At 40.3% G+C, this 25,060-nt stretch overlaps 1 protein-coding gene across 2 annotated transcripts in view; it reads right to left on the bottom strand.

The window, feature by feature from the left end:
- Positions 1-25,060, bottom strand: part of FBN1 (fibrillin 1) — a 250,836-nt gene that overhangs the window by 39,278 nt on the left and 186,498 nt on the right. For both annotated transcript variants that reach the window (XM_037834045.1, XM_037834046.1), the window contains 13 exons: positions 20,018-20,140; positions 19,749-19,871; positions 18,275-18,400; positions 16,377-16,499; positions 14,566-14,688; positions 14,093-14,257; positions 11,705-11,773; positions 11,482-11,607; positions 10,174-10,296; positions 9,367-9,525; positions 6,616-6,687; positions 3,016-3,141; positions 20-142 (listed from right to left, as the gene is read on the bottom strand). In XM_037834045.1, coding sequence (XP_037689973.1) covers positions 20-142; positions 3,016-3,141; positions 6,616-6,687; positions 9,367-9,525; positions 10,174-10,296; positions 11,482-11,607; positions 11,705-11,773; positions 14,093-14,257; positions 14,566-14,688; positions 16,377-16,499; positions 18,275-18,400; positions 19,749-19,871; positions 20,018-20,140 — 1,581 coding nt within the window. The remainder of the gene's footprint in view (positions 1-19; positions 143-3,015; positions 3,142-6,615; positions 6,688-9,366; positions 9,526-10,173; positions 10,297-11,481; positions 11,608-11,704; positions 11,774-14,092; positions 14,258-14,565; positions 14,689-16,376; positions 16,500-18,274; positions 18,401-19,748; positions 19,872-20,017; positions 20,141-25,060) is intronic.

Raw genomic sequence — 25,060 nt, 5'->3', positions numbered from 1 at the left:
CCAGTGGCAAGCTACGTACCATTGCACTGCCCGGTGGAGGTGAAGCGGTAGCCGGGCTTACAGTCACAGCGATAGCTGCCCGCGGTGTTGATGCACTCGGCGTTGCGCTGACACACCGGGCCATTCTGACACTCGTCAATATCTAAGAGCAGAAGAGAATTTAATTCAGAGGAGAACAAATTCTGGTGTCGAGTCACTGAAGCCTCTCACAGAAAAACAGATTTATATTTTCTTCCTTTGATTGGTTCAATTGAAAAGACAAAGACCAAAACTCATTTAAAATATTATCCCCTTTACTGATATTTTTCATCAATGCAACTGTTTGATTTATGACCACACATGGACTCTACTGACGCTCAAGTCTAAAAAAAAGGTCACCAAACTTAGCTGCGTGGGCCAGGCCTTGTTATGGCTATAGACTAATATTCAGGGAGTCTTAATCTTGTATTTATTTGTAGTCTGAAGAGTCTGTGATTCAGTAAGTTTCCTTTTGTCTGGAAGGCTGTAAGATCTGTAAAGCAGAGTATCTCAAACTTTAATGCACACTTGTGATCTTTTGAAAATGCAGATTCTGACTTAGCACATCTGGGGATGGCCTGAGATTCTGCATTTCCAACAAGATGCTTCGTGGAGTGGGCTCCTGCTTCAGTTACTGCCACAGGGCAGGCAAATCAGGCAAACCCAACACGGGATGCCACGCATAAAACCACTGAAAACAGCCCGACTCTCGTCATCGAAGAAAAGAGGAAAATAGATATTGTGTGCTCCAGAGATTTGACTTACATCACCAAGAGGTGGTTCGTCTACCTATTTTTTTCTTTAAAAAGGTACCTGCTATAGCTGAAAATTCATGACATCACAAAAGTTACTGCACAGTCTGGGCTATACCACAGAGAAAATGATGCCCCTCCCCTCTATTCCCACTCCAGTGAAACAATAATTCAATCTAAATTCAGTAAAAGGGGATCTACCTGTAACACAGGTAAGAGTTGGTCCTCCGTGCCAACGCTGGGTTGGCTCAAGAAAGAAGTTCCCACAAGGGGGCGGCAAATACATCCACCAATGTTTCACAGATGCCTCAGCCTGTGTGCTTAGGTGACAGGAAAACCTTGGGACTTCTCACCCAGTCAGTGGAAGTTCCTGTCTAATGTGTACGTGTGTGTGTGTGTGTGTGTGGGGGGGTGTCACTGTGTAACTGATACAAGAGCAGAAGTGTGTCTGCCTTGGGATACAAGGGGTGCGGCACCACCTCACACACTATGTCTGCCCTGTCCTTATTTAAAGGATAGAAGCACACCGAGGGCAGCTTGTTCCACTGGAGAAGCCAAAAGGTACTGCCACGGACAGGCATTTCTGTGCTGTACCAGCCTAACACTGGATTATAGGCATACACAGGGAGAGCAGAGACATGGATGCTCCCCAAACCGCTTCTGGAATCCATTCCAATTTCAGTGACGCTGAGGCATGTATTAAAGCAGCCTTTAATTCCTGATTCTGAGAGCTAAGATTGTAAGTAGCTTGGAGGTAGTACATCTTGGATTAAACATTCAGCCTTGAGGTGGATTTTCTGAGAAAGCGAACCCCAAAGTTGAAGCACTTATTAATCCCAACATGCACTGAATGCTACCCTGAAAGCAAGGTGTCTTATTTGGTCCTGTTGCATGTTTTCAACCTCATGGGTATACAAGCTCTAGGATGACTTGGTGGTCATGGGTGGCCTTGCCCATTTGTTCTGACCAAGGGCTTCTGTTAAGCAAATCTAAGTACAAAAGAGGCACCTGGGTAAAGCAACCATCCATTCAAAACCATCTCAAAAGGGAAGAGAAGGGGAGATGCCCCCAAGAAGGTGACAGGCATCCTGAGGTGTACATGAAAGGGGCAAGAGTATGGCTGTGAGGAGGAAGGCAGCCTGCCTTCAAGCTAGGAAATTACCTGCACTGGGCTCCCTTCTTCTCTCCCACTTCATGCTTCCTAGCCAGTCACCTGACCCTCAATGGCCTCCCAAACTCTGGAAGCAGCTCTCTCCTCAGGAAGGCCTACCTCATTCCCACTCCCCCACACTCAGTCAGGGTGAGGGACATGGGGCTGCCTGGCTGGAGTAGCCAGAAGTCTGAGTGAGGACTGTTTAAGACTTTGCTCAATGGTCTACAAGTTGTCTCTAGTTTAGGAAAAAAAGGGTTTTAACATTAAAATGTTGACATATGCGGTAAGAATAAAGAACCTTCTGAACATGAAAAAACAAACAAACAAACAAAAAACCCTGCTAGAGGCTGCGAGTTTAAGCATTAGAGGATTATTCCAGCTCTCCTAGGGCACATGGTGTATATTTAATAACCAGTAATGTCCCTTTTACCAAAATGTAAAAGAACACTATCTTCCCCAGAAGGAGGGGAAAAACATGAAGTGCTGTGAGGAACGCTCAGACTCGCAGTACATACACATGGCAACGGGAGGGTAATTTGAAAATGAAAAAAGTACCATTTGCCTCTGTGCCAACATTCTTCATATAAAATCAGATTTGCTCTTCTTGCCATTTAGAATTCTCTCATGTGTTTGGAATATTTGTGTTAATCTGGTTTTCACTTGGGAGTAGCCAAAGTCTCTCGAAGAGAACTCTGATTTTGAGAAGCCACTAAAGACGACTGCCCACCACTCCTGTTCACTTCTGAGCAATTGTGAAACAAAAGCAATCAATTTGACACACCCAGGAACTCAAGTCTTTTTCATATCAGCTGAGAAATCTAATACATTGTGTGTGGGGAGGTGGGGGGCAGTGCTAATGGGGAAGCGGATGAGAAAGGCACGTCCCAGTTTTTCCACTGGGAGTCAGCGAATTTTTTGCATGAAATTTCACATTGTTTTACACCATGTCCTTCACTATTTTTAGAGCTTAATACATTTCTAGAGCTTAATACATTTCTAAAATTTCAATATTGTGAAATTTGCCATGTGCATGTGGTCAGCTAGCTCATCGGTTGGCTCATTTCTGGATATGACAGTCCCAACACCACTTACCTTCACAAACCAACAGCTTGTCATTATAGAAGAATCCCACTGGACATTCACACCTGAAGCTACCAACCATGTTGATGCAAACTCCATTTTCACAGACCCCTGGGATCTCCCGGCACTCATCAATATCTAGAAACAGAGCAGCCATGTGTGAGTGACAGCAAGCATGTGATCCCTGCGGAGAGTAACTCAGGATTGAAAGTCAGCTGCTTCTAATGCACTGTTCTTTGTGAGGTCTGTAATCAAAGAAAAGAATGTGTGTGTGTGTGTGTGTGTGTGTGTGTGTGTGTGTGTGTGTGTGTGGTGTGTGTGTGTGTTGGGGTGGCAGTAGTGGGACTTGGGACACATCAATCAATGAATTTCAAACTAAAATAAGCCACTCTCCACTCATGTATCTATCTAGATTTAGTTCTGTCTTTTGGATTTTGTTTCATGACAGCAGTTTTATACAGATGGGAGCCATCTTTGCCGCCACTGGACACTGTAACCAGGTGAGTAGAATAAAAGCGAGTGCTGAGAGTAGGTGATTGCCCAAGTGTGCCTGCCGCGGAGTCTGCCTACAATGGGAAAGGGAGCTGATGAAGAACAGAGGAGGAGCCCATGGTCACAGCCGACCCTGATCTTTCAAATTCCACTTCAACTCCCCTTTCAGCCTTCATTTGACTTTAGAAAGGAAGTAAGTCTGATCTGAAGATGCAAGCCGGGTGCCACTACCTTCAAAGATTGAGTCAGCACTGAGGAAGGGTGGCTGCAATCCACGCTCCCTCAGGCTGGGGACTGCCCCAGGCTGCTGCACCCCTGGGTTCCCGGTCCCCTACCACATTACTGACACATGGTAAGTGCTCAAGGCAAATCTGTTAAATTAAGAACCAGCGTCTGAAAGTGGAGTTGGTGAGCACTAACAAAGGACCAAAGTAGGAGGGAGGGCAGAGCAAGGACCAAGGCTGCCAGAGCAGGACTGGCCAACTGGTGGGGGGACACGTTGTAGGCAGGTCTCTCCTCACCAGCCTGGCTTTGTCTGCCCTCTGCCTTACCTGCATGACATCCTGACCATTGAAGTGTCCTCCAGGATAACAGTGATAGTAATAATAATATTTCTAGTGGCTAACTTGATGTGTGCCCCATATATTTCTAAAGCAATTACCCTGAACCTACTGACTGAATCATCACAGTCTCCCTTGGCAATGGTAGAGTGACTATTTCCTCGCTATGCAGACGATACACCTGAGGCCAAGCAAGAGGATAGAAGTTGCCAAAGAACACAAAGCCAGTAAGAGGCCGAGTAAGGACTGGAGACCAGGAATCCACTCACAGGCTCCCCGGCCTCCCGTCTGTTCTTCCACATAGCAGTCATACTGCGATAATGGAAGACCATTATCAAAGTGCTCGTTATCCTGGAAGGCCCCTCCATCAGCCTCTTGGCAGAGCTTGACAAAGCAGCCCCAGAAGCTGGGACAATACACAAAGTATTGGCCTACATTACAGGTACTTCAGTTCATTAGGTTTCTGTCACTGCTGTTGAGGTACTTTCATTTACATATTAGAGTCAGGAGCCTCTGCACGGCGCTCTGTTCACCCTAGTTGTTAGGAGAGGGCCAGAGACACCCATGGAGCCTACCAGAGCTGATGCCTTTTTTTTTTCCTAAGAACTGCATTCTAAAACCTACCAGTTTTAAAGGGCCATCAATTTATTTTAGACCCCTCTCTAAAGGGCTTGATTTTTCTCAAGGCAAACTGATCAGTTTCATGGGAAAAGAGCTTAGAATCCCAAAGAGTATCCTATTAATTTGAATACAGGTAATTACGTTTTTAGATTTTTCACAATTTACCATTCATCCATAAAAAGCTATGTGAAGTAGCATCACAATTCTGTATCAGCAAACCCCCCAAAATTCAAATGCCATTCTTTTGGTGTGGGTTAAAACATGAAATAGTATATTCACATTCATTTGTTTTAAAAATAAGTGGCATATTATTATCAAGTTTAACAATAACAGGCTGAGTCAAATTTCTAGCCATTGTTAGGCATAAAACAGCCTAATGGGATTATTAAAAATAATATTTTCTTTTTCTGTATGGATTTTATTTGAGCTGCAACTTGGAGACGTTTATATTTTAAGACAGGATGAACAAATGTGCTGTTTTAACCCCATTCAAATGGACTCCATATGCCAACAATCCTAAGACCTTTCAGAAGGAGAGTATAAAAGCTTAAATAAAACAAAGTTTTTCAGTCATCTAAATATTTTGTTATGGTGGAATTTGGTAACAATAAGTATATTGCTAAATACCACATTTCTAGTATTCTGGAGCTGGAGGAAAAGCAGGCTATGAGTCAGGACTGGATTCTGGCCCCGGCTCTGGTATTAATTAGTTAGTGACCTTGGCTGAGTCCCTTCTCCTCTCTGGGCCTCTGTCTCCTCAACTGTAAAGCAAGGCGTTTGGACTAGATGATTTCTGAGGGCCCTTCCAGCTCTACTAGCTAATGCTGTTTCGAGTCTGTGCTTGCTGCCAACCGACGCTGGAAGGCCGGCATTGCTGGGGTACATGCCTGCTCCGTCCATGGAGAACCATTACTAATACAGACCACTTATCTTCAGATCAGAGATTCTAGGGAGATTAAAAGATCTGTTTTGGGAAGGGGAAAAACAAAGCAGCGAGGGCCAGGTGTTTCATGCCAATGTCATTTAGCAGTTTTTCTTTCCAAACCATGAAGTTTCTCTGGACGTTGACTAGACTGTGGAGCCATATGGATTTGGCACTAAGGGAGCCAGGCTGATTGCTGGATCAGACCCTTGTTTTCTTAAACAAGGTCACTGGAAAGGCTGATGTGGATTTGAGTTTATTTATCAAGAATAAGGTGGAACAAAGCAAGTGGTGATGTTTGCTACTAGACACAATTGCTCAGACTTAAGAGGGCATCTAAGGATGCATATAAATCACACTAGGGAAAAACTCTGAGAATGCAATAGCTTTCCATCCTACTTGTGTGCTATTTGGTTTAAACCACAAAGGCATGGCCTACATTGGCTGAAGGCTGTGCAATACGTCTGAACCCTGCACAAGCATCTCTACCACTGTAGCAGTCTCTGCTCCAGTTACCAAATGGGGCCTCAGATTGAAAATATACTTATTTCACATCTGTAATTCTCAGACAAACTGAGGTTCCATGTCAGACAAAAAGTGGCTTTACGTAAACAACCTACACATAATATTGGTGTGAAAAGTCATATTAAACTCATGTCTCAGAAGGAAGGACTGAGAATTATGGTCAAATCAAATGTCAACTGGTCCAACTCCCAGAATCTCTCTTTGTTGATACCTAGGGTTGGTTCAACTAAGTTTGATTGTAATTCTGTGAAAAGCTTTCCAGTCCCCTTAATCATGAGCGGTAAGCGTTGCTGCCAGATGGGTGGAGCTAAACAGGGTGTTTGCACAATTTGTCTCAAACTAAGAACCTGGGTTTCAATAAAGCTACATGGCACTGTTTAATGACTTTTCCTTCTAAGAAGAAAAAAAGCAAACTGAGAAAATATTGGTTTATACTCCCCCTTTCCAACACAAAGGCAAAACCCAGAAAGTTCCGACAATGCCATAACTCACCAACAGGTAAGCCGGTGTAGATGTCAATGACAAAGCCTGGCCTTTGACTTCCACAGAGTGTAGCAAATTCATCTGCAGTAATTAAACAAAGGTGGGGTGGGGTGGTAGGGATCAGATAAAAGCAATGATTGGACTGAAAGAAGTTACTATGCAAACATTCTTAAATGTTCATTGTATTTCTATGTATTTTGAAGAATTTAAACTAAAAGTAAACCTGAACACACCTACAGATATTGTAACCTTGTCTTTAGGACAAGCACTGAAGAAAAGAGGCTCTCATGTTGCAGTGTTAATGATGAAGAAGCAGAGGTCTCCACATCACCCCCCACTCTTCTCGTATTAGCTTGCCTGCAAGAGTTTCAGTGTCTATGTGGATGTTCAGTTCCGAACCCAGGGACTGGCAAGAGTGGCTCTTTCCACTCTGCATTGAGCATCCTAAGGGTTTGAGGGACTCTTACAAAACCCATTTCCTCAGGGGACTGGAGACTAACATACCATACCCAGCCAAGTTCTTGACATCAGGTCTATTACTGGTAAATTGGATCGAACAGCTAACCTTGGTCATTACTTCAACTTTTGGAGCTGGATTTCTCTTGGTACAGCTGCCTCATTCTCTCTGGAGCCTGAATTCATCAAAATTCACAATCAAGGTTGAACTAAATGCCATCTGACGTCCCTTCTATCTCTGAGATTCTGTATTTCCAGATTCCACTGTAACTGTATAGCACAGTATCCACCCAAGCTCAAGATGGCCACGGCTATACTAGTCAATGAAAATTAGTGAGCTTTCTGGAAGCATGTTAACCAAAATGCAACATACTCTTCTCCTGGTGCTTTATTTCATTAGTTTGAGTCTCCCCTTCCAACAAGTGCTGTGCTAGCTGACACTGGTCATCTAGAGATAGTTCAGGGACTCCTAAAATGTATGCAGATTTCACAGCTAATGAAAAGCCGTAACTGAATTTGGTCAATATAGAACATGGAGAAGAAATCTTGCATTGTATACTAAGAAAGTATAGATTCATAAAACTAAGACATTTCTGAAAGCGCATGTTTATCTAGATAAAGGGTCCCCAGGGGAATGTGCAATGATTTATTAGGATACAAAAGAAAATACTAGAACTTTCATCTTTATTTGAAAAATCTAATCCTTTGAAAAATTCAAAATTTTGTATATATTTTATAATGTACTTAATATAATAGAACAGTTTATGAAAATAACAAATGTATTTTTCAATATAATTGAAAACATATATAAAGACATATACACATATACATTTGCATATAGAAACACATGTCAAGCATGTTTAACCCCTGGATTTTTTACTGATGGCATGTATGATCAGAAGGTCTGAAGACCATTAGTCAAGATCAGGGGCCAGCAAATGCTTTCTTAAAGGGCTAAGTAGTAAATACTTTAGGCTTTGTGGACTGTACAGTCTCTATCAAAACTACTCAACTCTGCTCCACAAGCAGCCATAGACAATATGTAAATGAATGAACAGGGCTGTGTTCTAATGAAGTTTATTTACGGGCACTGAAATCTGAAGATCATGTAAGTTTCACGTCATGAAATAGTATTGTTTTGATTTTTTTCCAACCATTTAAAAATGTAAAAATCATTCTTAGCTGGCGAGCCATACAAGGTCAGGTGGCAGGCTGCATTTGGCCCATGGGCTGCAGTTTGCCAACCGCCTGGACTAGAGACATCTCATATGGTAGAGGCAACAGTTCTAAGTGATGGTTGTTGCATTACATCTCAAGTGAACAATGGATGAAATGATATGTTTTACTAAAAAATGATCTGTTGCATGCATTGTCAGGTGGTGCCAGACAACAGATTTGGTATTTTACACATCACAGTGAAGAATGAGTAGGTGCTAGAGAATACCTTAATCTGTACCTTGCATGATAGTTCATTTAATACACAATTATAACACTAATAAATGGTGACATTGTCATACAAGGGCTAATCATATACTGCATGATACAGGACCAGTGACCTGAAGTCTTCATCTCATTTACTCCAAGGATGTAACACAGACTTAAAAAAAAAAAAAAAAATCATACAGTCTTTCTTATGAGAATATAAGAAGGAATTTCTTTTGGGTCTCAATATTCACAAGAGTTGCTCTTTCCTTTAATGGTGAGTTTACTTTATGGTGATTAAGAATCTTTACCATGTCTCCCTTTTTATATGGGGTGCTAGAAAGTTTGGAGCCAAAGTTATTCCTTATCTCTGGCAAGTATGTAGAAATTCCAAACTTGGATTCTGTGTACTATCCTTGCTTCATTTTCTCCCCCTTGTTTGTCATTTACCTTATGTTTATTTCTTATATACATTTGTATCTTTATGGAGTCCTTTAAATTCTTTTTGGAACAAAACTAGCTGAATAATAGGAATTATGCATCATTTAACGTCACATTGGTTTGCCTGATGTTCCCAGTTTTTTAGATATAAGGCAAACTCCAAATGATGATCATCATGTTTATATTTGTATGATATGCTGAGTCTACAAATCTGGTGAATGAAGTGGTATCTAAATTAGAAAGCATATTTTCTGACTCAATTTACAGCTGGAAGTAACCAGGATCAGCTCTGAATTTAAATACTCACCTCTGTGTGTTATTTTTTTTTCTGTTGAACTTAAACAATGCATCCTTTTCTTCCTTTGCTGAGACTGATTTCCCCAACAGTTCATGGGCAATTTACTGGCCAACATTTTTGGTAATGGTGAAGCTAAAACTCACCAGTGCTTGGGATGGGACACTGCTCACAGGGTTTATTCCAGGCCCGGCCAATGTTGTAGGAACAGCAGCACATCTTCTTGGTCATGTTGAACAGCAGTTCTCCATCACAGGTCTGGTTGTCAGCATAATAGTTCCTGTAGCACAAACTTCTTCTCATATCTGGAGGAAAGGAGGAAGACAAGGATTGGCGATATGGTGGGGAAAGCACAAGGAAACTCAAAGAGAGAGTTCAAGAGTCTTCTGCAACCTAACTTGATTTTTTGATCAGGTCAGGAGAAGCCCTTTCTTAGACAACTTTTCATCTACCTATGCTGCTACAAGAAAAGTACTTCAAGAAATGTATTCCCTGGTATCGTGTCCCACAGAACTAAGTCATTACGTAGCTGTAGCATTAATAAACTTTACATGATTCTCTGCCCAGTCTCTTAGTAACAATTCTCCCCTGCTATCTGGCAGTAAGTTTCTCAATTCCGACTCATGATGTTTTAATACTGTAGGTCAGTGCTGTAAATATAATTGTATAAGGATACACCCAAGAGTCAAACAAAAGAAGTACTATTAAACCATTGTTTGGGATTTTCCGAAATTACATTTTAAAGAAAACTCCCAACCACACATAAGAGGTGATGACAAAATGCCAAACTTACGGTTTACAAGGGAGGAGGCTCTCAAAAAGACAGTTAAGGGATGGCAACACTCAGTTTGTTGAGTCACATAGCACTAAGGACTAACTGCTGGACTTGTAGGCTCCTTATTGTTTTGCAGATGAGGAATAAATATGCATTACTAAGAAAAGTCTGGACTTACCCATGCAATTATTTCCCCCATTCACTTGCATGTAGTCTGGAGGACAAATACAGGTGTAGTTGCCAACGGTGTTGTAACATGTCCCTGGACCACAAATTCCGGGAGTATCACACTCATTCACGTCTATAATCCAAAGAGAAGTGGTATGCTAATTCAAACACTTCACTCTTTAGAACAGCCTGATACTCAATGTCAATTTAAATGTTGACAGTGGAGGAGAATATGTACAGGGCACTTTGAAATCCCCATAAGAAAAATAGGTGTTTACCTGATTAGTGTCCCTTTATGTGCTAATGTGTGCATTTTTAGGACAGAAGTTTCAGAAAAGCAACTCTTGCCTTCTGATATGAGTTTCTAATAAATGAGTCTATGACAGTCTCAAAGACATGCAGAGATATAAATATGGAGAAATTATAATTGTCAAATATGTTTTAGAAAGACAGCTATGTACTCCATACGTTCACAAAATCCAGGGGAAGATATGATACGTCCCAAAGCCATCAACGACTGGCTTCAAGAACCTGTATCTGTAAGGCAGCCTGGAAGTATGATTTCACACCCCTGTCCCCACTCCCCATTTTCAAACAAAGGGGTTTATTCTAACTTTGCTGACTCCATGGACTCTTAGAGCTGCATCATATATATTGTGATGCTTAACTAATACTCAACCACTTAATGAGCCATTTGGAGAGCCAGGGACTATTTCTCATGCGGAATACAAGCAGGTCTCTTTCTTAACTAGTCATGTGACTCCTTATGCAGATGAAAAACTTCTCCCACACCCAATCCAGGCCCAAGTGCTCTGAAACCTAAAAGTGGTCAATATTCTCTGTCTTTCTAGTAACTCAGAATACATGGGTCCAACACTTACATCATAAAGGAGAATGGACTGCTTTCTAAGAGAAGTTCATTTAAATGAATGGTGAGTGGTGAAGAAAGGAAGAAGGAGTCCAGAGCTGACCCGAACAGAGAAGTCCCTGAAATGAGGCAGGTGCCATACTAATAAAAAACAGCTTTTCTTAAGAACATGGAAAACTTTTTTGTAGGCATGAACAGGACTATGGCCCAAGATAACAAAACTCCATTTTTCTCAGGGAAAGAGGAAGATTTAGGGCCTACTGGAAATGACATCATTTTAGCAACATTTGAGCCACTGCCACATGTGTGACATATTGACCAGGTTATGTTCTGGTTTAGACCATTGTGCTATTAATGCTGAAGTATCCAGTTTTCCTGGCAATTGCATGCTGGTTTTTGAGGGCAGTTCTCAATATTCTGAAGAATTTATCACTCGGAAGGGCCATTTACCATCACACACTCGGGTATCTTCGTTCAGGTAGTAACCGGTTGGACAGCGGCACTGGAAACTACCAAACGTGTTGATACATCTCCCCCCTTGGCACAGCCCTGGCAGCTCCTGGCACTCATCAATATCTACCAAAATGAAAACAAGAGCATTTTTTTCAGCACTGTAAATACACCCAAGAAAGTTCAAAATGTGCACTCTTTAAAATAAAGGAAATAAAATTACCTTCCAATATAACAGTGATAGGGTTTGGTCGAAAACCTTCTCCTCCAGGACAAAGGATTTTGTACTCAGCTATAGAAACAAGAATGACATTGAGTTATTTTACATCTAAAATTTCTAGAAATGGTACCCTCAAGAAAAACACTCACATATCTAACTGGAAAGGTTCATTTTCAGGGATCTTTAGCAGATGCCCCACTCATCTGAAGCCAGTTATCATTTTTGTGTAAACTGGTAATTTTCAAATGGCTTTTACTATGTGTGCCAAATATAAGGCAACTATTTCAGTCTGCAAACCCTCCACCTACTCTCTTGGCCTTACATTCTCGTGAACTGTTTCATTTCCTATCTCCATCACCATTTCCTTCTAAAAATCTTTGTTCCCTGTTTATTTTCTCACAAAGTCCTCCAATTTTGTTTTGTTTGCCTTATTTCCTGAGAATTACAGCTTTCTTTAATAATGTTAATCGGCCTGTCTTCAAAACCCTTTCCAAAGACAGCTTAGGAAGAGTGGGTCTCTCTTGTTCCCATCCCATTTTTCTCCTTTACAACTTGAGATATTTGTTGTCCCTCTGTTTCTACCAATGGCAATACTGGTTCCTCTGGTTTCCATTAACACCTTCCTACACTGTCCTTTCATTTCCCTCATTAATTCTTCCACCCAACTATTTCATTCAAAAGCATGTATTTCAGTGCCACCCACCAGCATTGTGACATTCAGGGACACATGACTAAGACTGACCCTAATCTGCTGTGTCAGCCTGGTGAGCCTCTGTGAGAATTGGTTATTTCATAATCATTGCGTTCTTTCCAAAAGTGATAATCTCTGTTTCGGCTTTCAGAAACTATACGTATACATGCATAACTCTACATATGCATATATTACAGTTGCTCTGATTCAGATTTGAGGTGTGGTGGATCTCTATTGCTTTGCTAACCATTATTAAGCTATAGAGCTGACTCCTCCACTTAAAAATTTTAATTTACTTCTTTCTACATCAACGAAATTAATTATTCTCCTCTTTTCCTTTTTCTCTTCCCCTTTTTCTGCAATCATGTACTCTTTTTAAGTCTCTTTTTCCATAGTCCAGTTTTCCTTCAAACCCCAATTCAAAAATCCACTAAGCTGTCACTACCCTCTCCCAACCCAAACTGACCTTCATTTCTGCAGAGCAGAGTAGAGGAGTTGCTTGCTAGACAAGCATTCCTGTGCTGGGTGCTTTACATTGTGATTTTATTTGATCCTATGAGGTATTTTACAAATGAGGAAACTCACATTTGTTGAATACTTTGACGGAGGTTACATGGGTGGCAAGTGTTAGCTTCCTGATTTGAAACCAGGTGTGTTCTTTCTACAAAACCAGGCTCTCCTAATCATGGCACTGTGACTGTTCTTCTCTGTCTTCTTAGGGTACTTATTGAGTCCTACATTGAAGTATATCTCCTGTTTTGCTTACTAGATGGTATGCTCCAAGAGGGCAGGATCTAGTCTAATTTATCCTTGCATTCTCAAAGTGCATACTCAGGGAATACAACAAATACTTTTAGAAGAAATGAATAAATGGCCCTTTGTCAAGGGAACAATCAATACCTATCCCACTATACCCTATGAGTAACAGTCATTTAACTTTGCCATATGATTCTGAAATCGTAACACAGGACACCCTTAGAAAAATGGGAAGCCTCTTATTTTTTGGAAGCTTCAGTATTTATTTCCTTAAAATCACATTCTACCCAGAACACTACTGACTTCAGAAGAAAGCACGGCCTGTCTAGACCTTGCTTGGGACTTCTGGCCTCCAAAACCATAAGCCAATAAGCTCCTGTCACTTCAGTCAAACAAACAAACAAACAAACAACAACAAAAACACATTCTAAAACTTTCGTTGAAGCCGTAAGAATGGAATAATCTTGCATTTCACATTTGCCTAACTAATTGCTTCTCCTTCACCCAGGGACATTCTGATTCTGTTCTAGAGCTTCTGAAACTAACCAGTGGATGACAAGAGGAACAAGCTCAATCACTGTGTCCCTGGAAAGTAAATAATATGATATAAATAACCTAGACTGGAAAATCCTCTTTAAAACAATGCTACCTGCTTTGCACTCAGAAAGAAGTGAGATGTTACCTGCCCCACCTGACCTTTAAGTGCAAGACCTCAAGGGCCATTTTCTGACCCCAAATTGAGAGTGGGGTCCTTCAACAGTGCTGTCAGGATTTATCTCCTTTCTGTATTGGGTGCTTTGCATACACGATTTTCTTTAATCCTACAAAGTAAATAAGAGTAGAAACTAGTGGCAGCTCCCTCCCTGTGAGCTTCTCTTCTGTGGATCTAAAAAGGGGAACTGGACTGAATGGGATTAATAATAACCTAGAGGATGCCAACTTACATGTGTTCACGGGAGGGCAGAGCTCACAGGGAGTACCCCAGGCTTTCCCCAGGGAACAGCAGCAGGAAGCCTTGGAGACACCAACTCCAATTTCATTGCTACAGGCTGTATCTCCATCATCTCCTCGAGGTCGAACATCCAAATAGCAGTTCCCAGAGCGGGTATCTATTTATCAGGCACAAACAGGAAAAGTTTCAGGCAGATTCTTTCTACACGAGGGCTGAAAATTCAAACCCACTTCAGAAACTGTTTGAAACCCATAATTTACCTTTACTCAGAAACTAAACAGTGCCCAAGAGTGTGCACTGCGGATTTACCTATAGAAAGGATACCTGGATGTGTGAACCCGATTTCGGAAATGCTTAAAATTTTACATTATTGACTTCTTTTAAAAAAATTTGAGAAAGAAATGTTAAATGCTGCTTTAAAAATAATAGACAGTATGCTTCTTTGAAAAGTTTTTAAGATCTTACCAACACAGCCAACTCGAGTTGGATTCAGCTCAAAATCTGGTGGGCAATCACAGGTATAGCTGCCTGGAGTGTTGACACAGTTCCCACTGATACACGTAGTTGGATCCAGACATTCATTGACATCTAAAACCAAGCATCAAAGGCCAAATCATCGCCTGAGCCAATGCAGGGCACATATCAACAGAGAATGGTAGGGCCAAATCTAGGGCTCTGAGCAAGAATTTTTCAGAGTTACCAGTTCTGATGACACCTAGAAATACACCCTTCCACTTCTGAAATAGAACCCCTCAGGAAGGAAATACGTCATAGTCTTTGGTCTTTTGGTCTTTTTCCCCTGGAACACATTCAGCATTCAAATTTGTCATCAGGATGAAATATAACTTTGGAACTAGGGAAAATATTCCAGTCAAGGTAGGGCAAAACACTGCTGTGACCTCGGTCAACCAAAAATTCAGACGCAGGTTTTAAGAAAATATATTTAATATGTGTGGCTTGTATTTCATAAAATTAGAGCAAGATGTCCCAGGGAACCCTCAGAGCAGACAACCTCTGCTGCCTGCCCCACAGGGGGTGCTTGCCTCCCTGTAGCAGGGTGTAAATGCACACACACGCAGGAGGCTTGGTGTGTTTCGAGCCTCCTAAGAGTTTCTCCCCATCAGTGATGCTGGGTAGAATATTTCCCTTTCAGTTTCTATTCCAAAACTATGCACAGAATTCCAGATATTTAGGACATGGGTTTTGGCAAATTCCACCCCTGTATAATCCTTTTGTCTGTTTCAAATGCTCATGAAATACTCAAGAAATGACAAACTGATTGGGAGATGAGCAATGGGGACTGGGAATGACAGTTTCTCCCTGGATCCTCTCTTGGAATTGGGAACCCTCCTGCGGCTGGCTCAAATCACATGAGAACTTGGATGAACAGGGCCAGACTAACTGAAGTGAGGTTGGAAATAATGATGCTTATTATTGGCGCCCTGATGAGAGGTGACCTCCTTAGCTAAGCTAGACACTCAGCTTGGTGTCATTTTTAGAAAAACCAAGGGAAGAATCTGATCCATGTCTGGCGAGGAACACACTGGTCTAGGGCAGGTCTAGGCCACAGAGTCATGGCTTAGGTGGCGGGAAAGTATGTATTCTTCCAGAAAATCCTGAGCCCATGCAGAATGGAACCTGTTTTCTCAGTAGCCTCGACCTGAAAGGTGGACGAGGAAAGAGAATCGCAAGTGACTTTCAAAGTCTCAACTCAGTGCCAAAGCAAATGGAGCGGCCATCTACTGGGTGCTTACAGCTTTTCCAATTTGTTTTTCTATTATATTCTCTGAGAGTCCCTTGTTCTAAAGTGAAATGATTTTTATACTAGAAATGGGTAGCTGACTTCTATGCACCATGTCCTTTGGTGACCACTGGTAGGGTACGGCGGGAAGATGCGTGTATTGCCAAGGAGAAGTGCAAGGAGCAAACCCGTGATCCCAGAGCATGACTTTGAAAGGGAACTTTCAGAAAATATACCCATGGAGAAAAGGAAATGACTGAGAAGCCTTACAGCTAAGCACCCCTGAAACATTCCTCTATAGCTGCGAACTTGATTTTAAGGCTCCAAACTCTGCTCCCCTAACTGTCTTCGACTGTTCCCCTCTGCATCACTCCTATCTAATCAGTTCCAGATCTGAGGAAATTTATTCTGTGATTTCCAATGCTTCATCCTTGCTGTTCTTTTCCTCTGTGTTTACCCTCTGGGTCCCAGACAGCCCCAACAGCCAGGTACCCTGGGGACCTGGGAACAGATTTGATGCGAATGGATCTCTTACCTGTGCAGTTCCCGCCACTTCTGTCCAGTTCATAGCCAATCTCACACTCACAGCGGAAGAGACCGGGAAGGTTGCGGCAAGTTCCAAAGACACAGATGTTTGGAAGGGCACACTCATTAATATCTTGGGTGGGGGTGAGGGTGATAAAAGAGGGGAGAAGTTAAATATAGTTTTCACTAAGGAAGCTGCCTAATATAAATGTAATTAGGCAGCTGATGTTATTCTTAAGAAAAGGAAGACTACTGGACATCAATCTAAGTGTTTCTCCCGTAGACTTTCAGATGCTTTGTCATGTACAGGGAAGTCTCATTGGTGAGAAATTATTTTATTTAGCCCTTATTATATGCCAAGCAGTGTACTAGGCACTTTATATGTATGTATCTTATTTATGGTGTTTCACACAGTTTCACATTACTTTTGTAAAGAAAGAGCCAAACAGGTCACCTTAGACTAAATTCTTTGGTTGTTTTCATCTACGTATTCACTGTTTTTTGCTGTGGGTTAAAAGGCTGCCTGATAACTTTCTTTTATAATCCTTTGCATGCACACTACTGTAGTCGGTGTTTATTGCTGATGGAGAGCTAAAAGCTGTAGATGATTCTTCCAGGGCTCTACCACTGCTTCCTGTTAACATTAGGCTTGTGCAATTGACACACAGGCATGATTTCAGCCTTAAGACTAGCTTTAAATAGCCATGAGCGCTGTGCCCGCGATGATTTATATTAAGAACAAACAAACAAACAAAACCTGGCCTTAGACCACTAAAAGAAGCACAACTTTCACTGTGCCTATTTATATTACTAGAAGTGGCACAGTATCTGTTTTCCTTGGAAGTTCAGAGCAACAAAAGTAAACAAGGCACAAGGCCTGTGATTAAAAGCATAATCTGGTTCCTCGCCTCACAGGAATTTTTATATCAAACTTCACATATTTAGTAAAAACTGTATAAAGAGCACCCAATGGTTCCATAACAAAGAAAAGTAATTACACAGAAATGTATGAGTGAATTAAGATTGCTTTTGAGTTAATGCCTTGTTAACAAGGAACAATTATTAGCTAAGTCATTAATCAGGGTCTTGCTTAAATTTCTGTCAATCCTTACCATTTGTTTATTTCTACTGGAATCTTATTTGCTCATTGTAGTCACCAATTCTTTTCAACGAGGGATAATGTGTTTAAATTTGACAAGTGTGGGTAAAGAGAAGAATCTTCTGTTTCCTAATGGGACCCATTCCCAGTGAACAGATTTCCAGGACTCTTCCTGCAAACCCTCAAAGACAGAAACACTGTCTCTAAGAGACATCGTAACATAGGATATTATCCCAAAAGGTTCCCTACTGAATGGATTTGCAGAAGACTGTTCCATGTTCATATATGTTAGATATTCAGAAACCACTGTGAAGACATACACAAAGACATTATTCTACTTGTGGAGAAGACTATCTACTCTGCCATTATTTTAAGGCCTTTATTTCTAGAAATCAAATCCTGGCAGAGATTAAAAATTGTGATTCCATATTTAAAGATAATCTTCCAACAGGACATCCTTGGGGGACCTGCACTTAAGTGCTTTACCCCAGCAATGGGGACACATGGACTGCATTGAGTTAACCACACTTGGGGGTCTTTCTCTCCTATGACCAACAGGACGTACACATGCCGATCATCAGGCTGGGGTTCAATGTGCGGTTTGTTGTCAAGGAGCTGAGATTTTCTCTGCACAGAGAACTGGCCCAGCTGGAGACCTAACCGCTCCACAAACTGAATTGACAGTCAAGCTTAGATGTGAAGCCAAAACACACCTCAGTTTAAAAAAAAAAAAAAAAAAATTGGGAATGTTTAAATAACCTAATATCATCAGGCCCCACAAGGCTGGCAACGGCCTCCCCATCAGTCACCTTCACAGGCTTTCCCATCTGCACTGGGCACAAAGCCCATGTCACATTCACAGCGGTAGCCTCCCGGGGCGTTGAGGCACTGGCCGTTGCCGCAGAGGTTCAGATTCTCCGAGCACTCGTCAATATCTGCAGCCAGAAAGAAACATGGGTTACTCTTCCTCAGTTAGGAGCTCCCCAATTCCCCAGGGCCAGCCATTTTTATGACTGTCTTGTTTCCTGAGGGTAAGGATGTTTTGTCTTTATTTCTATTTGACACATTTAAACTCATTTGTTCTTCTCTTTTGAATGCTAATATTAATATTCAAGGAACAGGAAGGTGGGATTCAAATTCAGAATCCTGCATGCTAAATTATCCCTAATGATGTAAAATGAATAATCAGTCAATTGAATAAACGAAGGCTTTTTCAAGAACAGTCATCCATATGAGGACACGTCCATGATAGGAAATAAATAACAGGCCAGGGTTTGTGCCTGTTTCTCAGCTCAGCTGGGCTGCAAAAACAAGAATAGCAACTAGAAAGTCAAGCAAAAATTCCTGTCTGCTTAATCTCTACCCAGTTTTGTTAATAATCACAGGCATTGCAAATATCAAACACATGAACCACACATGCCTAATACATAAAGCTGTGAATATTTTTTAAAAAGAATTAGGAATTTTACCATGACAAAAGTTCACTGCACCAGACTAAAAACCAGTTTGAAATATCATAAAACTTAGTCTTTACCTATTAGCAAAGTTCTTAGGATAAATTAATGCTTTGAAAGTTGTATGAGAAGCTATACTATCTAATGGCCAATAAGCCATGGGCTTTACCATCTTGATACCAAAGTCCTGAAATAAAAAGTGTTGCCTGTACATACATGTTATATGTAAGTGTATGTATGTATATACTTTATAGAATCATGTCCCTAATCATGTATATTTAATATGTAGTAGTTCATGTTAATTCAATGGCTATTAATTACAGCCAAGAAGAAAATGTCATTAATATATCATAAAACTGCAAGTGAATGAATTCCAACAAAGCAGACATGAAATTCTTATACCAATGTGGTATGACGATGATGATAGTGAGAGGGAGAAAAATATGTACTGTTTACTCAACCTGATCCAGAACATCTATGTGCTGAAACTATTGCTTTATTTTATCCTTCTTACATAGCTTCCTATGGGAAGCTCATGGTGGATTTGGTGTGGAAAACAGAAATAAGCACAAGAATATAAAGGTATCCACAGGGAGTGTGAGTTGTTTTAAACTAATGATATCACTATATATATGGTATAACACATTTGCGGAGTTAGCTTCTGAGGTTTTCCTAATTGACCTGGGGGGAATCTAGTTTCAAAGAACTAATCATTTCTGTTAAAAATTGTCTGTCATTGACTCAGCTTTCAGAAAAGAACTGGTGATCTGAAAGATGTGCAACACTTTTCCTGACTGATGTTTTCACAGCTGCTTCCAGTAAAGCCTACCTGTACAGGTGAAACCATCGCCTGTGTATCCTTCCTTACAGAGGCAGCGGTAAGACCCCATGGTATTCTTGCAGTCTGCATGTTGGCTGCACATGTGGGTTCCATTGGAGCATTCGTCCAGGTCTTAAGAAAAAGGTTACATCATTTAAAGAAAGTGTGATGTTTAAAATCAATAATGCAAAAACAAATTTTTCTTCACAGACTTAATATTTTGATATTTATCATCCATGAAGACCATGATAAGCAATTTCCATTATTTTCTAACTCACCAGTGCACTTAATGCCATCTCCGATCCAGCCAGGGCTGCAGCTACATTTGAAGCTTCCTGCTGTGTTGGTGCATATGGCATGCCTGTCACAGTTGTGTGCTCCAATTTCACATTCGTTGATGTCTGGAAAAATAACCAGTGGCTTAAAAAAGTTGAGTACAAATGTCTTTTCTTGTTCTGTAAATAACTTAGTAATATTCAAAAGCTGACTTACTTTAACACTTCCCACAGTATAATATACAACTATTTAGCATACACATATACTCTACATATATTGAACCACTTTAAATTTCAACTCATAAAGAATAATATGATACTATGGCTAGTATTGCCTCTAATTAGTTTCCATTATTCTAACATAAGTGTCCAGCCACTGTAAAGCAAAATTAACCTCTTTCCAGGTGAAGTCTTTAAAAAAATGAGGTGCCTAATATCCTACGACATTAACACTCACCGTAATGTGTTCCTACTCCCAATATTTTTATTAGGTCACTTACGGAATAATGATGCTCATTGCTTTCATATCCTCTGCATATGAAGGAATACAGTGTTGCTGGCATATTAGAAGACATTTTCAGTTATATTCTATGTTCTATGAATTTTATTCTTAGACTTAAAGCACTGTTATTAAATTAGTTATAAAGCACTGTTATTAAATTAGTTATGCTTTATTTCTATAAAAGCTTTACTTAAGGTATTGTTAACTAAAGCATTTGCAGATAATTTCCCTGAATGTAGTGTATGAACCATCTCTTCCCTAGCTTCTTGGAATCCTAGCATGTTGGAGATTTGCCTTTTTAGCATATTTCATGTAAACCTTAATTCAATCCAATGGGGATTTTGACACAATAAGGAATACTAGATTAGTGTCACATTATTAAAAAACTTTGCATTCTCCAAAACTCTGTTTCCAAATTTAGCCAAGACAGATTCTGTACTACAAAAGTCTTATAGAAAAGAATATAAAGATTTAAAGTTAAATATGATCCATTTCCCAGAATTAACCCATTATGTAATGGAAGAGAAATAATGAGCCTCATAAACAGCTTTTTCTTAACTAAGAACAAAAACTCGTAGAGATGACAGTATCACTCTGTATGGAAAGCAACGTCTAACACAAAACTTAGGTTAAGAGGACTAATTTTCAGTGATCATTTGAGTAGTGGCATGAAAAAGAAACTGGTAAGCAACTTGCATTTACCCTTTTGTTTACTTAACAAAACCAGTTAAATGATTTGAAAGTGTTCAGAAACATGCTGTTTGCCAAATGTTCCATCTGAAGCTCTGAAATGGTCCGAGTTCTTTGGCTTCTTCATAACTTTGAGAGCAAACACAAAACAAAATAATGATAGATTTCTCCCACACACAAAAAATATTGTATCACTAATGATCACAAAATGAAACATGCCTGGAAGAATTTTCTTACAATTACAATTATTGTCTAGGTGGTTTTTAATGTATGCTTGGCGGCCACATGAACCTATCAAGTTATCAGGGCAGGCAAGGAAAGGACCTACCAAGCAGTTTTAAACTCATGACTGGGAGCTTTCACAGCTGAATAACTGAGCTGGCATATTCCAGCGGATGAGAAGGAGGCCTACCAAGGGGTAAGAGAGACAAGTAGGCACCAGAAAGGCAGCCTTGGCATTCCTGACCTAACAGACTCTAACTTCTGCAAATGTTTCCAAACAGGGCCATCAACATGTCTTTCTCCCTCAGATACTCAGTCACCTGTTATAGTGATGCACATCTGCAGAGTCTTGCCATCATTTCTGCCCTCCGCCCCCTCTCCCCCATTTGTCATGATCTCTGAGTTAGCAGAAATGAAGAGCTTCAATTGTGTAAGTATTGAAGCCTCCCGATTTTATAGAACCAAGTAATTTTCTAAGTGGAAGGAACTTAGAATTCCACTATCCCCATTAACAGTTTCACAGAGGAGGACACAGAAGTCCCCTAAGTGTGGGGACTTGAGAGAGCCTCTCCGTCAGTGAGGGGCAGAGCCAGGTGGGCCTGGAAATCATTTCTCTGTTAACTGCTCTTTCCTTTGTGTGACAGCTTTCTAATTGAAGCTCATTTCATTGGTTACATCAGGATTTTATTCTTAATACTGCTATATGGAGTTTTATAAAATACTGACATTAACAGATTCATTGAAAAATTCACTAACATTTTATAAGTACAATTTTCAGAAGTGATCATAGCTAATCAGTCTACTAATGCTGTAATCTTTTTCTTTCCAGTTTTCTAATGACCAAAAGTACCCTTATTTTCATATGGCTTTTCCCTTCCATATTTATTCTTGCAATTAAGAAAATCATCATTTCTTTTAAAAGGAAAGTCTCTCTCATTTTACTATCATTAATAGTATGCTAATGTAAATTTCTAAGTAAGGAAAATGTTTGTAACTTTACCACAATGTTTTCAAGGTGAAAAGAAATTATATTTGCAAGAGGCTGTGTATCATGGGCTTTGGAGTGTTAGGATAGGGTAAACTCAAGAGCCAGTACTCAACTCTCCATTTTGTGAAAATTTGTATAAGTTATTATCTCAATATCTTACACTTTTAGTTCATAACAACTGAATTTAGAAAGACTTGGTCATAAAGTGTAAAGTCATCTCTGAATAAAAGTGTGTGTGTGAGTGTGTGTATGAGTCAGCTATTATTCGTTAATCATTTCCATGGTTGACTTGAGCCTAAGACTGTACTTTATTATTATAAAAGCAGAGGGGAAACTGAGCCATAGGAAAACAAACAAACAAAAATGCTGTATTCAAACACTCTAGTCTTCAACATATGAAGAAAACAGCAAATGTTTGCCAAGAACATCTCTTTCTGTACAAATGTTCCCTTTCCCCGACAAGTTTGCTCCAGACAGAAAATTCCTTTTTTAAGATTAAGAATAAATGCAAGCCAAGAAAAGCAAAGAAATTCAAATTTTAGGCTGACACTGCAACCTCCTTAACCCTCACCAAATCTCCTTCAGAAAGACTCTCAAAGGTTCTACTTGCACAGCTCTCTTGAAAGGCAAGGGTGGGGTCTGCACAGAGCTGGGCATAGATTTTGGGAGTGTCCCACTTGAGTCTGATGTCTGAGTCAGGGCTGTACTCTGATACAGTTACACAGGGAGAAGCTGCATCACCACCACAAACACCTGCCTTCCCAGCAGTCTGGGCCCAAGTAGAGTAAACCCTAATCCAACTCAGCTGGCATTACCGTGGAATCTCCCAGATTAGGCATTGGGGAAACAGGGTTAGAGTAAATGGAGAGACCAATTGTGAAGGCTACTTGTGTTTCTTAATTTGAATGGAAAATTGAGCCAAGACTGTTTAACTGAACACCCATGTAGTTTTCATAGGCTGACAGCCAGTGGAGGAGAATTAGCAGTAATAATAAGCTGGAAGGAAATTAACGCAAATTCTCACTGACTGCTGATAGTTTTGAAGTATATGATTTTCTTCCATGGACCAAGACCCACCAGCAACATTTCTCATGAGAAAAGGAGCCAGACAGTTTGTGAAATGCAATTACCCAGAACTCCAGTGTTAACTAAAGACAACTGTGATTGCACACCACTGGATGGTATGCTATATTCACTAACTGAGTGATCACATGATGGGAGGCAGGTTTTTATAAATTAGCTTTTGAGAAGCAAGGATCCACCACGAATGACATCTAGTGGTGACCTAGTTTTTCTTCTTCCAGTTTATTGTCTAATTACAATTACGTATAATGAGCAGCAGAAGCTGTATACTGGGGCACAGAAAAATTGTAATCCAGCTCTAGTTGTAATCCAGCCCCCTTAAACCAGGACAGAAGAGCTGTATTCCAGGTTTGAAGCAAATATTCTCTCTCCCTCCATAAAACTGGACATTCCTCTCTGCAAAACCCATGATTTGGACAAAGCTTAAGGAGAAAAAGGAAGAAACCCTTAACATCTGTGTGGGCTGGGAATGTAAGTCAGTGGGTGGATTCTGAACACTGCTAAAGTGATTGGGGGAAAAACATGTTTATTTGTTAAAATGGAAACAATCAGTAATGACAAGGGAGCTGAAATATTTAGACAAAGCTGTAATGGAACCCAGAGAACTTTTTTAGTTCTCATGAAACAGAGTTCCTTCCCTAAGAAATAGCATACATATTTTTATAATTCCTTTGCAGGGTACTCACTAAAAATATACATAATAATAAGTAGATACATTTCTTTTGTCTGTTAGCAAAACAATTCCAAGTCTGTTCTTTGCTGTTATTTGTTTTATGGCTTGCTTACCCAATTAGGAAAGATACGTAATTTCTACTTACCCTAGTTGTCTGGACATTATAGACTTGTCTTTAATATGACATTACCAAGGTAACCTGATGATATTCTAAACTATGAGTGACAATAATTTCAAGCTAAAAGCTGGCTATAAGAGCCTAGTTACATGGGATTAAAAAACATTTTCGCCCAGATTTTTAAAAACTTGTTTTTAAACATATCAAAATTTCTGCCAATTCCTGTTTAAGTCATTTCCAATCAAATGTAATAACCCTCAGTTGTTGATAACCTATTTACAAGGGGCCTCTTTTTCTTCTCTCCCTAATGTGCCCCTCCTTCCATATGTCACATCAGGGTTGCTTACCCAGAGGGAACACTTCTGCATATAACCTGGTGATGGATTCAAGATCACAAACCAGTGGAAGAATGAGGGAACAGAATCCAGAGCCTTGGTCCCCTGGGCAAGAGCATGACGTGCCACACTACTGTGGTGTCAAGGGGGCCAGGAAACACAAGCTCTCTTTCACTACAATTTAAAAGAGGGGGGATGTTGTCCTTTGAAAAGGAAAAAGTATTTCTTGGACTTTGAATCTATGTTTCTATTCATGTGATTCACCAACTGCTGCCGTTCTAAATGTAAAACTGGTGTCATCTTATCCAACGTGGAGTGCACAGCTCATCTCCAGAGTCTCACTACCTGTGCAAACTAAAATAGGAAGAGCAAGCCTTTTAATATACAGAGTAATATTTTCCTTCTTTAAACTGATTTCAAGTAAATAGCAGTATA

Source organism: Choloepus didactylus, chromosome 4, assembly GCF_015220235.1.
Source record: "Choloepus didactylus isolate mChoDid1 chromosome 4, mChoDid1.pri, whole genome shotgun sequence".
Taxonomy (NCBI): Eukaryota; Metazoa; Chordata; class Mammalia; order Pilosa; family Megalonychidae; genus Choloepus; species Choloepus didactylus.
Note: the sequence above shows the minus strand (reverse complement) of the source record. Positions and strands in the feature narration are given on the sequence as shown.